The sequence below is a fragment of the Aquarana catesbeiana genome, linkage group LG04, assembly GCF_042186555.1.
Source record: "Aquarana catesbeiana isolate 2022-GZ linkage group LG04, ASM4218655v1, whole genome shotgun sequence".
In the NCBI taxonomy this organism is placed as follows: domain Eukaryota; kingdom Metazoa; phylum Chordata; class Amphibia; order Anura; family Ranidae; genus Aquarana; species Aquarana catesbeiana.
Window position 1 is genome coordinate 53,384,375 of NC_133327.1, and position 16,832 is coordinate 53,401,206.

Genomic DNA, 16,832 nt, shown 5'->3' on the forward strand with positions numbered 1-16,832 from the left:
CACCCAGGATAACCTGTAATCTGTGGCTACCCGGTGTGCCCAAAGCGGATTACTGCTCAGTGAAAATCAAATGTTCCTGTACAGCATCTAGTGAAAGTGTTGGAGTAGCATATGTTAAAAAGATTAAATGAGATGCCACATGTGGTGTTGCCTTCTTGAAACTCAAGTACCTGAAGCAGACAGCAAATTACCTCAAATTAACTAATTTCAAAGCTTAGTATGGAATTCCTAAAGCAGAGTCCTAGGCAAACTGCTAATTACACAACTAGAATATGCTATATAGGCAAACTGGCCGGCCCTCCTGCAGGAATGAGGCAAACCGGCCGGCCCTCCTGCAGGAACGAGGCAAACCGGCCGGCCCTCCTGCAGGAAAACGTGTAATTCTTCTCAACCTCTAAGTAGGTTCTCAACTCAAATCAGCAACAGGTCAGGTTTTCAGGATTCTCCCCAAGATGAAGCAAATATGGTAATTATTCAGCCTGTGGCATTAAATTGAATTAACTGTGAATGACCAAGGGCATTGGATCATCACAACTCAATGCAAGGGCACAGATAAGACAACTGAGGATCTGCATCAACACAGGAACCCATAGAGCTGAAAAAAGGGAATAAAGTGAGAAGAAGTGAATAGCAAGAGTGGGTGAACACAATTAGGTAATAAAGCCTTCAACATATATGTATTTCAGACAGCTCAGTACCAGCTTCCTTATGGGGAATTAAACCTAAAATGTTATTTTTCAGCTTACCGGTTCTTGTATAGATAAAATGACTGCAATAGTTTTTTTTTCAAGCTTTGTTTTTCCTTTGTGATCCTGGCAGTAACACTTCCTGTCCTAGGAGGACAAAGCTCACTTACAGTACTGAATCTATGGAGAAGTGTCACCACCCTAGGACAGGAAGTGCCCTATGCTGGCCATACACTGTATGAATTTGGGTGGGTAGCCCTGTTGGCCACCTCCCACCCAGCATTTCTCGATCGAAAAATCATAGGAGCCAGGTGAAAAATGATCAGCTGAAAGGCAGATGCAGCCATAGTTTGGGTATTTTAACACCTGGTGGGGCTGGCTTTCATACATTAGGCACAGCGGGAGTTTGCTCCACTTATACTGTAAAGAGGAATCTGCAAGCTAAATGAAAAAAACAAAACAAAAAAAAAACCACTATCAGTGTATGGCCAGCTTTGGGGCTACAGATCTCCCCTTCTCCATAGGAGGGAGTAGTTCTATAGTTTACTTAAGCAAACTGGACAGAATGGATAACACTGCTTGAAATTTCTTTTTCCCATTTTTTGAACTAATAAAATAAAAAGCTTTGGTATATTTATCAGACCAAACAGTTCATTTAGGGTTTACATACATTTAATGTCCTACAGAATGATTAAACAGCGGCAGCTTTCTTAGAGCTCCACATCATGTACACAAGGATCTTACCAACTATCATGGTAGTGAAGAAGTCACGATACAAAATGTTAAATACAACGGGCTTGTACCAGGCCTCCACTCCCACCACTGCAGTGACTAGGTACACCAGTGAAATGGTCTGAAAGAACAAGAAGAATGGTCTCTTCAGGTGTGAGATCAGAAAACACTGTTGGAAAAAACGGAGGGCAGGAAATGCCGGACTCACCACTTGGCTGAGGTCATATCCCCAGGGCAGGAAGAGGATCCCGGTGTTGTATTTCTCCCAATGTGACAGGATGAATGAGAACAGCACCACCCACAGGAGGAGATAAAGTACCAGGACACTGACTCCTGTATCCCCGCGCCCGAAGATTGAGTACACAGTCACTACAAAGTAGATGCAGGCCCAGCTGTCCAGCCCATGGTCAAAGAGTTCTCCCAGTGGAGTGCTGGAGTTTGTTCTGCGAGCCTGCTTGCCATCAACTCCATCTGCAAATAGATTATACAGTACATTGAAAACACAGGTTAGGTATGCAGTAGAGCCCAAAAACAAAAAAATCATCACATTAACTTACACTGGAATCTATTGTTAAAACATCCTGCTTCTGCACACATAGGTTGTATCTGTAGGTTATCCTTTATATATAGCCATTGCAAACAGAACAATTTAAGAGCAGTGCTTTATTAATAAAAAACGGGAGACTTGCACTTTGCAACTTTAAAGGCCAAGTGCACCTTAAAAAAAAAAGTCTAGCAAAATCCTGTCTACTTGCCATTTGTTCTCGCTGTGGATTCGCTGGTGTGGATATTCTTCATATGTTTTGGAATTGTCCAGGACTGACAATGTTTGATTTATTTTCTCTTTGAGCATAAGATTAATCTTCCAATACGGCAGACCCCGGAAATCGGACTTTTAGGTATCTTGAATGACTTTGTTTCTAGGACTCATGCTCAAATCTTATTACGTATGTTACTATTTTATGCACAAAAAGTGATCTTGTTGCACTGGAAAGAAGCTCATCCACCCACAGCTCAACAGTTTATCGCATGGTAAATGGGGAATCTGCCCAAGTTTAAATTAATATACAAGAGTAGGACATGCCCTAAGAAATTCTGTAAGATATGGCAACCATGGTTGGATGTCTGAGTCGTTTTGGGGTGAGGTCTTGCCATCTCAACCAAATTGAATGTAGATGCTCTAATTCAGTTAGCCTATACATGTTATGGTCTGTAGCTTTGTCCGGGTTCATTATTTCAGTCCTCTATTGTGGTATGTTGGAGGAGACAGGGCGCTGGTGTGTGGGTACTTGTGCAAGTATGAATGTGTTCTGGGAACTGGCACCTATTTTATTTATTTGGCATAAAGAGGGTTGACATCCCCTTTATAGCACTTGTATTGGGTCCACTGATGTGTGAATACTCAGGTTTACCCTAGGCATTGTATGTACAGTATACTCATTTTTTTATATCGCAAGTTTATGTACATTTTACCTTGGTGCCAATATATATATACACTACCGTTCAAAAGTTTGGGGTCACATTGAAATGTCCTTATTTTTGAAGGAAAAGCACTGTACTTTTAAATGAAGCTAACTTTAAACTAGTCCTAACTTTAAACAAATATACTCTATACATTGCTAATGTGGTAAATGACTATTCTAACTGCAAATGTCTAGTTTTTGGTGCAATATCTACATAGGTGTATAGAGGCCCATTTCCAGCAACTATCACTCCAGTGTTCTAATGGTACAATGTGTTTGCTCATTGGCTCAGAAGGCTAATTGATGATTAGCAAACCCTTGTGCAATCATGTTCACACATCTAAAAACAGTCTAGCTCCTTCCAGAAGCTACAAAACTGACCTTCCTGTGAGCAGATTGAGTTTCTGGAGCATCACATTTGTGGGGTCAATTAAACGCTCAAAATGGCCAGAAAAAGAGAACTTTCATCTGAAACTCGACAGTCTATTCTTGTTCTTAGAAATGAAGGCTATTCCATGCGAGAAATTGCAAAGAAATTGAAGATTTCCTACAACGGTGTGTACTACTCCCTTCAGAGGACAGCACAAACAGGCTCTAACCAGAGTAGAAAAAGAAGTGGGAGGCCGCGTTGCACAACTAAGCAAGAAGATAAGCACATTAGAGTCTCTAGTTTGAGAAACAGACGCCTCACAGGTCCCCAACTGGCATCTTCATTAAATAGTACCCGCAAAACACCAGTGTCAACATCTACAGTGAAGAGGCAGCTGCGGGATTTTGGGCTTCAGGGCAGAGTGGCAAAGAAAAAGCCATATCTGAGACTGGCCAATAAAAGAAAAAGATTAAGATGGGCAAAAGAACACAGACATTGGACAGAGGAAGACTGGAAAAAAGTGTTGTGGACGGATGCCAAAGGTGTGCAATGCTGTAATTGCTGCAAAAGGAGGATTCTTTGATGAAAGCAAAGTTTGATGTAAAAACAATGTTATTTCAAATACAAATCATTATTTCTAACCTTGTCAATGTCTTGACTCTATTTTCTATTCATTTCACAACGTATGGTGGTGAATAAGTGTGACTTTTCATGGAAAACACAAAATTGTTTGGGTGACCCCAAACTTTTGAACGGTAGTGTATATATATATATATATCTATATCTATATCTATATCTATCTATATCTATCACACACCTATTTAAAAAAAAAAAAATCCTGTCTACTTTAATTTCAGGGGCGTTTTTACTGTCCTGGCTTTTTTTTATTAGACATGTTGGATAACAGAAAGGTAGATATGTCCAAGGAAACAAATAATTAGTTATGATTGATGGCGCTTGCCTTGGGCCCCAGGTGCTTCCCTGAGATAAGTGGCATCACAATGGGGTCGATTTACTAAAACTGGAGTGTGCAAAATCTGGTGCAGCTCTGCATAGAAACCAATCAGCTTCCAGGTTTTTTTTGTCAATGCTTAACTGAACAAACAAGCTGAAGTTAGAAGCCAATTGGCTACCATGCAGAGCTGCACCAGATTTTGCTCTCTCGTTTCAGTAAATCGACCCAGATGTATGCAGGAAGGGGTATGTCAGCCCTATGCACAAATTAAAAAACAAAAAAAAAAACAAAAAAAACCACACAGCAACAAGGAGGCGCACTCACAGAGTACTTTTTTCGTTGCCATCAGTGCATGACACAGGCATGCTCATTACACAAGTGGGTGGTGGCAGCTGTGCTCAGCCCCAAACTGGCAACAGGAACGCCCGCAAATCTGCAATCTTTATAGGGAGGAGCAAATACACTGAAACTAAATAAAAAGGAGATTCTTCCAAGAAACAATTCCAATTCATATACTTTTTCTGGACTAAAATGTTATTTTAAAAAAAAATGACCATGAGAGTGCTTCTTTAAAGAGGTGGACTGTGCCTTTAACTCCTTCATTGCTTGACTAACATACAATCACTTCACTTCCTTAGGCTGTTTTAAAAAGCCCTGGACTTGAAGGGGTTAAAACAAGCTCACAGTGCGATATCTTTTTTTTTTTTTTTTTCTTACAACCGGTGATTGGCTGTTCAGTAAAAGTGATCCGGGCAGCTCTACAGCCACCCAAACCACTTTTACAGTAGTGTGAAGTACTGAGAGTGTTTGAAAAACGTAAACATCTCCCCGGACGTGAAGTGGTTTAACCACTTGCAGTCCGGGCCATAGCCAAATGACTGCTACAGCGCGGACCTCAATCTCCGGGAGGCCGTCGTGGGACGTCCTCCCCTTTCCTCATTCCCCGTGCGCGTGAAATTCTGTGCTAGCCGTGTCCCTTGGACACAGCCAGTCACAGATCGCGGTAAACGGCCAATCACAGCGGCCGTTTACAGCGTGATCGGCAGTGCCAATGAGAGATGATCTCAAATGTAAACATTTGAGATCATCTCATTGCCAGCTCTTTCTCCTCACACAGAGACTGCGTGAGGAGAGAGGATATCTGCAGCGATCTGTGCCTTCAGTGAGTGAAAAAAACAATTTTTACAGTGATAAAAGTGCCTAAACAGTGCCCCATCAGTACAGTGGGATCTGTGCCAATCAGTGCCCACCTGTGCCAATCGGTGCCCACCTGCGCCCATCTGTGCCATTGGTGATCAGTGTCCGGACATCTGTGCACATCTGCAATCAGTGCCCATCTGTGCCACCTCATCAGTGCAATCATTCAGTGCCCATCTGTTCCGCCTCAGTGCCACCAATTAGTGCCCATCTGTGCCACCTCATCAGTGCACATCTGTGTAATCAGTGCCCCTCTGTGCCACATCAGTGCCCCATCAGTGCCACCTCATCAGTGCTCATCAGCGCTGGCTTAGCACACACCTGTGTAGTCGCATCACCACCAGCAAGCATGTCCAAAAGAGGCTTTTCCGCCGAGGAGGCATACCAGATTCTTTCCCTGGCCGACGAGAGCAACGGGGAGCTCTCTTGTTCAGATTCCATTTCAAACTCCGATTCTGAGTCGGACATAAATTATGAGCCAGTCCTCAGTAGTGGAACACTGAGTGACTCAGAGGAGGAAGATATTCGGCCCGCCAAACGAAGGCATTCTAGTGAGGAGGCAGTGGCATCCACCAGCACCGCAGTGCCATCCACCAGCACCACAGTGCCTCGGCAAGAAAGGCCAAGGACCCATGCCAGCCTTCCCTATGCCCTTCAGAACCCCTGGTGGCTTTCTCCTAATTCAGGAGAAGCTAACATTCCCTCTTTCACTGCCCAGCCAGGATTCCAGGTGGACACGGAGAATTTTTCCCTAATCAATTTTTTTGATTTTTACAGAGGACATGCTATCAACAATTGTGGCCCATAATCGAACGTCCTATTATGCCCGTACCTATGAGTGGAGAGACCTAACGGTGGAGGAGTTGAAGGTTTTTTTAGGCCTCACATTTTGTATGGGACTCACCAAAAAAAAAAAAAAAAAAAAAAAACACACCTTGAATTCCTTTTGGTCAACCCACCTCATCCACCACATGCCAATCTTCTCCAAGGTAATGCCCAGAACCAGATACCAAATGATAATGAGGTTCCTTAATTTAAATAACATCCAGTGCCCTCCCCGAAATGACCAAAATTATGACAGGCTTTTCAAAATTCGGCCACTTCTAAATTATTTTTCTGAAGTATTCCCCCAGCTGTTTACCCCGGACCAAAACATATGTGTGGATGAGTCCCTTGTTAAAATTTAGTGGCAGGCCTAAAATCAAACAATTTATTCCCAGCAAAAGGGCCCGCTATGGGGTGAAGGTATACAAATTATGTGACCGAGTCACAGGGTACATGTATGCCTTCAAAGTGTACGAAGGGAAGGACACCCAGCTGCAACCCCCTAATTGCCCAGACTACTTGGGATGAAGCAGGAAAATTGTTTGGGACCTCATATACCACCTACTGGAGAAAGGCTACCACCTGTATGTAGACAACTTCTACACATCTCTGCCCCTGTTCCACAACCTTCACCGGAAGAAGACGCCAGCATGTGGCACAGAACCGGAAGGGCTTTCCTCATAGTCTTGTCAATATGAGGTTGAGGAAAGGAGAAACGGCAAGTCTGCGGAACAAGGAGATTTTGGCAGTGAAGTGGAGGGACAGAAGGGATGTGTACATGTTGTCTTCGATCCACAATGATACCTTCGTGGAAATCCCTAGAAGAAATGGCCCCATCCAAAAACCAAAATGCGTTTATGAATATAATTTATTCATGGGGGAGTCGACTTCAATGACCAAATGTTGGAAGTGGAACCATACCTTGCCACAAGACGGACATACCACTGGTATAAAAAAGTCGCAATTTATTTTTTTCAATTGGCCATATACAACTCATATGTACTTTACCGCAACTCTACCCAAAACCCCAAACGCTTCCTTGGCTACCAGGAGGAAATTTACACTGCCCTTATATTCCCGAACGGCCCACCAGAACACATCCGATCAGATGTTCTTAGTCGACTCTCTGAACGCCACTTTCCAGATAGATTCCCACCCAGACCAACAACGTCAAAAAAAAATGTAAGGCGTGTACCAGAGCAGGAGTCAGAAGAGACACATATTATTGTGCAAAATGTCCTTCCGAACCAGGCCTCTGCATAGGTGAATGTGTTCGCCGTTACCATACTTCAATAAATTATTAGTGATGTATGGTAAACATAATCCTCAGTTCCTGCCTTCACACCCCTTATGCCACTGCCTGTTCTGTAACTGACCCTGGCTTGTTATTCGACCACGCTTCTGTACATACCGCTGCCTGATCTGGAACTGACCTTGGACTGTTTGACCATATTTGTCTGCCTCTTGGACTGATCTTGTACCCTACAACTGGACTAGTGGGATTCAACACAGGGGTCTCACATATGTGAGGGGCTCCAGAATTGTTTTTCTGGATGAAGAAAACCTTTTTTTTTGTTTTCTCATTCCTAGATTAGGGTCTGTAGACTTGGAGGCTTCAAAGAGATTTGGGTGGGAGAAGCCTCTACCCCTGTCCCCATTCAGTCCTGAACGAGGCCCTACTTCTGCCTCCTGTAGGACTTACTGCCATTATGTCCCTGCCTGTTACACTGACCACACCACATGTTCCTGCCTACTACCAGGACCAATATTTTTGGCACTTCTGACAATATCTCCGCCTGCACTAACCCTGGACTGTATATGGACAGTATCCCTGCCTGCTGCCTGGACAATTGTGTTTGCCATTGCTGACCGAGTCCCTGCCTGCTGCCTGGACCAGTGCTATCCTCCTGTGTACAACTGCGCTACTACAACCACAGGTGATCTTTTGTTTATGCTTTGCTCAGCATAATGTATTTTGGGGTGTAATTCTTGGTATGTGCATGCTATGTGTCCCTGGAACACCTGACGGTGTTCCTTGCATGTTGGATCTCTGTATGTGGTCAGGCTGTGTAGAAGTCTCACACATGTGGTATCGCCATACTCAGGAGTAGCAGAATGTATTTTGGGGTGTCATTTTTGCTATGTAAATGCTATGTGTTGGAAATATCTTATAAATGGACAACTTTTTGTTAAAAAAAAAAAATAGCTTTTTCATTTTTTTCCACATTTTCCAAAAACTTCTGGAAAAAAAAAAAATGAACCGTTCAAAAGACTCATTATGCCTCATAGATTATATGTTGGGGTGTTAGCTTTCCAAAACGGTGTCATTTTGTGGGTGTTTCCATTGTCCTGGTGCTCCAGGGCCTTCAAAAGTATAATAGGTGGTTGAGAAATGAGATGTGTAATTTATGCTCCTAGAACACCTGATGGTGCTCCATGCATGTTGGGCCTCTGTATGTGGCCAGGCAGTGAAAAAATCTCACACATGTGGTATCGTTTTACTCAGGAGGAGTAGCAGAATGTATTTTGGGGTGTCATGTGTGGTATGCACATGGCCACGTTAGAGAAATAAGCTATTACAATGACAATTGAAAAAATAAAAATATTAATATTTCAAAGAATTGTGGGAAAAAATTACAACTTCAAATAACTCACAATGCCTCTTACTAAATACCTTGAAATGTCTACTTTCCAAAAAAGGGGTCATTTGGGGGGCATTTGTACTTTCCTGGCTTGTTAGGGTCTCAAGAAACGATAGGCCACCAGTACATCAGATGCGATACATTTTTTATGATTTGCACAATAGCTTGTAGACTCTAAAACTTTCACACAGACCAAATAATTTCCACTAATTTTGGGTTATTTTTACCAAAGATATGTAGCAGTATAAATTGTGGCCAAAATTTATCAAGAAAAATTACTAAATTTGCAAAATTTTATCACAGAAATTAAGAAAAATTCGTTTTCCCCCAAAATTTTCGTTTTTTTTCATTTATAGCGCAAAAAATAAAAACCCCAGAGGTGATCAAATACCACCAAAAGAAAGCTCTATTTGTATGGAAAAAAGGACAAAAAAATCATTTGGGTACAGTGTTGCATGACTGAGTAATTGTCATTCAAAGTGTGGGAGCACTGAAAGCTGAAAATTGGTCTGGACAGGAGGGGGGTTTAAGTGCCCAGTAAGCAAGTGGTTAAAAATGCTCATTATACACTTAAAAAAAAGTTCACAAAACTAAACATTTTCTGAAAGCGGAGGACCTATAGAATAAAAAGAGGATAGATCCAATACTGTTTTTTGTACAATATTCACACAAAGTTGAATAAAATGGACATTTTCAAAAAAACACAAAATACTCAACAACAAATTTTTAGTGTATAAACACACACCATAAAATCCCCACATTTTCCATAATATAGAAAACACAAGCCTGTAATAAAGACCAAATACATTAAGCCTCAAAACTGCGTGCGCCTGTGAAACAAAATTGCTGACACGTTCTGGTTTTGTAAGGGCTCGTTCACATTAGCAGTTAGGGGGCAGTAAAACCCCATGGTTGAGCCTCATATTTACTTCTTCCTCAACAGTGCTCCCTTTAAAGCAGAGGCAGCAGATAGGGGGTGTACACATGCTGTGGCAGAGATGCTTTGCTGCCACGGCAGGAATTATACCCCGTCACTTTTGGCAGGTGCTACCGACCGCCAAACACAACCCATGCCAGTGACTGGGGCTGCACTGCAACCGCCCCCACAGTGGATGCAGTGTGCTAGTAAGGAGTTCAAGCAGGTGGTGAGGAGGAGATATGCCATCTCCTCACTGCCTATTATATTCTTTCTGAAGAGTGATACGAACGCGGGTTGCTCTTCAGAGAGCAATGCCAGTGTGAACGGGCCCTAAGAGTGATTGGGATGTTTTACACAACCAGATCACTTCTATTCAGCAAGATCATTTTAAAATAGAAGCTATGAGCTTGTTGTAACTCTTTGATTGCCACAGAGAACACATCCTTGGCAGTCAAAGGATTATTACCTCATATTTCTGACATAGATCACATCAAGTTTTTTTTTTTTTTTTCAGAACACTGATCATATACATAACAGTAAATAATTAACTGGTCATAGATTAGATTGTTCTGTACCCAGTGATCTCTTGCTCAATAAGGATCACTCAACACAACAAAGTAAAAACATTTGGCTGAATTTGACTTGGTTTTTTGCCAGGTCCAATTATCTTCAGTAAAAATGATAACTGACTCAATCACCCATTTTGTGTTATCAATAACAGATATGATTTATTCTGTGGAATAGCCATTTGGTCAAACAATGGTATTGTGTTTATAGCCAGTATGTAGCATAGTGTAGACATGGACGCACACAGGGTCAAAATTACCAGGGACTCACCTAGAGTGTACGCTGTGAAGTTTAGCAGTCCAGCAACTATCCACACCCAGCTGGGGACATGGTTATGACCTGGTGCTGAAAAATAGAGACCAAAGGTAAACCAGAGCTGAAAAAGGTTACAGAAGCACAAACAAAAATAGAATCTGGAAACCAACATTCTAAACTTTTTCTACTGTTTTTTAAAGCACGTTCACTGTCTGCATGAGAACACCTGACTGGGCTAAATGGCTCCCTAAGTTTTGAAATGGTTTGCCCATTGCTGTGCTAAGCCAATAATGAATTACTGCAGCGATTGTCCTCAATTGTGGCTCTGCAGGGCTGCCCATAATTTTCAGTATATGGAGTGCTAAAGGGGAACTGCAGGCATACTAGGGAAAAGGACAATCAGATACTACTGATATATCACAGGTTTGGTTGGAGACAGCAGACTTGCTACAGGAGGCTGAGAGAGACTGCAGACATACACTCACCAGGCCCCTTTATTAGATACACTAGTTGCTAGGATTGCGTTGGACCCCCTTTTGCCTTCAGAACTGCCTTATTCTTCACGGTATAGATTCAACAAGGTTTTGGAAACATTCCTTGGATTTCGGTCATATTGACATGATAGCATCACGCAGTTGCTGCACATTTGTCCGCTGCACATCCATGATGCGAATCTTCCATTCCACCACATCACAAAGGTGGAGGCCATTGGAGTACAGTGACCTCATTGTCATGTTCAAGATACCAGTGGTGAGATGATTTGAGCTTTGTGACATGGTGCATTATCCTGCTGGAAGGAGCCATCAGAAGATGGATACACTGTAGTCATAAAGGGATGGACATGGTCAGAAACCATATCCAGGTAGGCCATGGTGATTAAACTATGCTGAATTGGTAGCAAGGTGCCCAAAGTGTGCCAAGAAAATATTCCCCACACCATTACACCACCACCAGCCTGAACAGTTGATACAAAGCAGGATGGACCCATGCTCTTGTGTTTGTGCCACATTCCCTACTATTTGAATGTCACAGCTGAAATCGAGACTCATCAGACCAGGCAAAGTTTTTCCAATATTCTATTGTTCAATTTTGGTGAGCTTGTGTGAATTGCAGCCTCAGTGTTCTGTTCTTAGCTGACAGGAGTGGCACCCAGTGTGGTCTTCTGCTGCTGTAACCCATCTGCTTCAAGGTTTGATGTGTTGTACGTTCAGAGATATATTCTGCATACCTTGGATGTAACGCGTTATAATTGAGTTACTGTTGCCTTTCTATCATCTCGAACCCATTCTCCTCTGACCTCAATAATGCATTTTTGTCCACTTTGTCCGCTCACTGGATATTCTCTTTTTCGGACCATTCTCTGTAAACCCTAGAGAAGGTTTTAGGTGAAAATCCCAGTAGATCAGCAGTTTTTGAATTACTCAGACCAACCCATCAGTCTGGCACCAACAACCATGCCACGCGCAAAGTCACCTAAATCCCCTTTCTTCCCCATTCTGCTGCTCGGTTTGAACTTCAGCAAGCCATCTTCACCACCATACCTAGTTGCTGCCATGTGATTGGCTGATTAGCAATTTGTGTTTCCCAGCAATTGAACCTAATTGTACCTAATAAAGTGGACGGTGAGTGTACATGAGGCAAGTAAGCTATCACTGCTGTTTCCAATGCTCCCACTCCTAGTACAGACTGCAGGGTCCAAGGGCCACACAACAAGTTCCAAATGGTCACATGTGGCTCTCAGAAGCAGGTTGGGCTCCAGGGAAGATTTATGTTTAAGCACAGTAAATTTAAGAATCTGAAGATGTACATTTAGATTTTTACATGAACGTGGGAAGTGACACAGGTGGTATATCCCAAACTATTTCTATGCTCCTGTCCAGGAATAGGGAGTGGAAGCCCCCAGATATTCCTGCATAGCTGTGATAGGGGACATGAGATATCAGTCATGTTTTCTGGACCCACATGAACTGGACCAACAATCTCCCATCTATAACAGCGGATACTCTCTGTCTAGCTGCTCTGGCTGAACAATGAATGTAATGTCTTAACACGACTGAACCTTGTGATCTCCTGTCTGTCCACTGGAATTAACATGAACATTCACCAAGAGTATACTTTTAAATGCAAACCGGCAGCTAGTGGTTGCCGAGGATGATAATCATGACATAAACAGGTAAATAGATATGAGGTAGGTATAGAGGTGCAGAGACAAAATGCATTCAGTATTACCAAAGTAGAATTATGCTGGCTCTGTCACAAATGAAGGACCTCTGTGTGAATATGTTCTGCTAAAAGCTGTCATTTCTCCAGCTCATTTCTAACAAACCAATTATGGCAGAATCCTCGGAGGAGTCATTATCAGCGCAATCTCCAGCATGACAGGACCCTAAAAAAATACCGGGACCAAAAGGGATTCCACTACTCCACTAGGGTTCTAGGCCGACTTACTATAAAAAACTGCAGGGGAGTTGGATTTAGACTAAAAACCTCTTCCAATTAAAACAGAACATGAGGGCAGTTTAACATCCTTTAAATAGAAAAAAATTCCAAGAGAATAATATTTCTCTTAATCAGCATGATCAACGTAACGAGGCAGAAGAGCTGGCAAAATGAGATGATTGCACAGAGCAGATGGATGCCTTCAGCAAACAAGGCTTATTCGGGTTTAACTTCTCAATTTTCTAGTTAAAATGCATTAAATATTGTATATTTATCTTTGGTACAGTGCAGTACAAACTGTCCATATTACAGATAAACAGAACAAAATATCTAAGAGCCCTTGCACACTGGGGCGGTTTGCAGGCGCTATTGCGCTAATAATAGCGCCTGCAAACCGCCCCGAAAGTGCCGCTGCTTTCATTCCAGTGTGCAAGCCCTGAGGGCTTGCACACTGGAGCGATGCGCTGGCAGGACGGTAAAAAAAGTCCTGCTAGCAGCATCTTCGGAGTGGTGAAGGAGCGGAGTGTATACCGCTCCTTTACCGCTCCTGCCCATTGAAATCAATGGGACGGCGCGGCTATACCGCCGGCAAAGCGCCTCTGCAGAGGCGCTTTGCGGTGGTATTTAACCCTTTCTCGGCCGCTAGCGGGGGGTAAAACCGCCCCGCTAGCGGCCGCATACCGACGGTAAAACGCCGCTAATAATAGCGGCGTTTTACCGCCGACGCCGCCCCCGCCCCAGTGTGCAAGGGCTCTAAAAAAAAAATCAATAAACACTGATGTAGATACAGGAAGGACAGAGAGAGGGAAAGGAGAGAGAGCCCATAGAGAACGTAAGAAAAAATAATTTATGTATAAAAAAAAATGGGGGAAAAAAAAAAAAAAAAAAAAAAAGGGGGGGGGGGGGGGATAGGGAGGAAGAGAAGGAAAGAGCGCAACTGTGCATTAGTGAGTGAGAGAGGAAGGCGGGCGGGGGCAAGAGAGGAAGGCGGGCAGGGACAAAACTGCCTCTAAAAGAATCCCCCTCCAAAAATAAAGACAATGGAATACAAATATACAGGACCACAAATTCCACTGCCCAGTTCATTGTCCCCTTTTCCAGGATGTATATATAAAAAAAAATTTTAAGGAAAAAACACACATCTAAAGTACAGGTGTTTCTTGTACTTTCAAACTCTGTATGGATTCCCCTTTATCCCCAATAAGATTACATGTGTGTGTTTCTTTAATCATCGTGTAGCAGGAATCTAACATTCATAAACCCTCTACACAGCATGTTAATGGTTCACCACCCTGGTGTGATATTTGTGCTCAGTGTAAGGAATGTGACAGATCAGTGAAGAGATGGTGTCTACAATAAAACATACCAGATGCATAGAAGTCAGGATCAAAGTACGCCATCATCAGGAAATTGAAGACCAGCAGCAAGAAACCACTGAAAGTAATTAAATTGGGAGCCAGCCATGTGGGAACAAACTGGAAGAGAAAGATTTGAAACAACATTAATAGCAAGAAAGTATGATAATTACAATCTCTGTGTGAACACTTCTATGTGTAAAACAATAGCCTAGGACATGGGATCTTCTTCACACCCTAAACGTCTGGATAGTCCAATTCTGGGAAAACAACAAGTCTTCTCTTGCCCACCCGCACTGCAAAGATTAGCTTCTCCTTTCTATCTAGGGGATAGGAACAACAATTTTACTTGCCCAATTATCCACTACCCCAGCAGACAATGCTCTCCTCTACACTGGACTGCCCCTTAGCATCCTCACGTCCAATGCAGGGCTATAGGCCCTACATCGGTCTTGGTGATGTCAGAGGACATTAGACCACTGAAGCATAAAAAAAGAAGACAATGCAAGGACCAGTCTAGCAGCACAGAAGATCTGGTAAATAAAACTGCATTACATGGTCTCCCAAGACCAGTGGTTCTCAACCCCTCCGGGGGCCGAATGCCGGTTTGCCTGGGGTCACCAAATCCTGGGCTGTTCCTAGAGCCCTCATCACTCTCTCAGCCTTTTCACGGCTGTCCAGTAGGGCTGTCCCTGGAGCCTGCGGCCGCCCATTCATTTCACGGCATGGCTAGGGGGCGGAGACTAGAGACAGCTGACTGGTGAGGAACGTGAAGTGGGAGGGGATGGAAGAGACCCTGTGACAGACCTAGCCGGGACAGAGGCTTTTGGAGGGGACTGAATGCTAGCCTCTTGACTACCGATTATGGGCCCTGGCATATGGGGGAACGGTGCTCTTTGTGACCTGTATGCCTTGGGACCCTTGAGGTGGCGTTACTTTAGATTCCGGTCCATATCCCCCCAAGAGACACAGACTCTGGGGACCCTGTATTTGCCATATTACAAATAGTGACTGATTCATACTGTTGGGACACATAGTGAGGAGATGCTGATGTCAAATTACAGCCACCTGTCTGTCTGCTATAATGTAAATTAGTCTAGTATGACTTGTCACAGCTTCTAAAGAGTCTTTTCATCCAGTGTGCTAATTAACCCGGCAATTGTCTGAAGGAGTTCTGTGTTGAGATGTATGATAATGTATTGTATAGTCGGTGAGCTACAAGACATGAAGTCTGTCCTAAAGGTCATGTCTCTGAGCAACCTAGGCTGTCTAAAGGATTAGATAATTAGCTCATGTTAATTAGGTGTCTGCTTACAGGTTGCATTTTCATCCTGCTGTATATATTTGTGAGAGATCTCAAAATAAAGATTCAGTCCTGTTTGAACCTCAAGACAGAGCCTCGTCTCGTACTTGGGGGAGAATTATTCGTATGGGTTACTTGTTCGGCTGCTGCCTTTGTGTTCGGAAATGGAATGTCTTAAACTGCTTTAACCCCTTTCATACTTGGGGTGTCGTTACAGACCCCATCTCCTGATTTCGGCATAGATGTCACTGCTGCAAGACAACACAGAGCTGGAGACACAGTGCTCCCCCCAGAACTGCCACTCATCATTGCTCGGGGCGCACATTGCAATGGCTTCTTTCTCTAAGTGATTCTTTCTACAAGTGATGCACTTCAATCTCTGCATTAAGTTCTGCCTCACCTGATCATTCCTTCTCTGTCTCTTTACAGGTATGTGTCAGCTAAACCACATCTTCCACCGTTAACTGAAATTGGGATCTGCTTGCTGTCTCTGTGTTGGTATGTGTTGGTATGTGTCAGCTAAACCACATCTTCCACCGTTAACTGAAATTGGGATCTGCTTGCTGTCTCTGTGTGTCTGTGTTGGTATGTGGCCTTCTCTATCTATTGCCCTGTGTGCACAACCATGACATTATTTGTAGCTCTGGACTGTCTTACCTAAGTTTTATGTGTTGATCTTATCTTGGCCTCTGGCCTTTTGCTTTCCTGACTTTAGAAGCAAAAAATCCACTTTTGATTGTTAGGCATTCTTATAGTCACTCATGATTAATTAACGAACTTCAACCCCACCCTTATAACAGTATATATTTGAGCATCCTTAAGGGGTGAGCACATTGCTCGAGGTGCACATTGCAATGGCTTCTTTCTCTAAGTGATTCTTTCTACAAGTGATGCACTTCAATCTCTGCACTTCAGCGATTGCACGAAGCAAACAAATTCAGCAATCTGCACTGGAAAGCACCTAACAGACTGCAGGTGACTCGTCTCTCTAATAAGCTCTCCTTCCACTCTGTAACATGCACTCTCTACCACTGCTTCTGACACTCCTGTCCTCTCTCCTCAAACTCTCTTACCTTCACCCCCCCCTCTCCACCCGCCTGCTTATACATATCACCCTGCCTTCT

The 16,832-nt window shown here is 43.2% G+C and overlaps 1 protein-coding gene across 2 annotated transcripts in view; it reads right to left on the minus strand.

The window, feature by feature from the left end:
• SELENOI (selenoprotein I) overlaps positions 1-16,832 on the minus strand; it is an 85,469-nt gene that overhangs the window by 23,965 nt on the left and 44,672 nt on the right. For both annotated transcript variants that reach the window (XM_073625205.1, XM_073625206.1), the window contains exons 3-6: positions 14,417-14,525; positions 10,627-10,701; positions 1,627-1,889; positions 1,431-1,539 (exon numbers count right to left, since the gene is read on the minus strand). In XM_073625205.1, the coding sequence (XP_073481306.1) occupies positions 1,431-1,539; positions 1,627-1,889; positions 10,627-10,701; positions 14,417-14,525 (556 nt within the window). The remainder of the gene's footprint in view (positions 1-1,430; positions 1,540-1,626; positions 1,890-10,626; positions 10,702-14,416; positions 14,526-16,832) is intronic.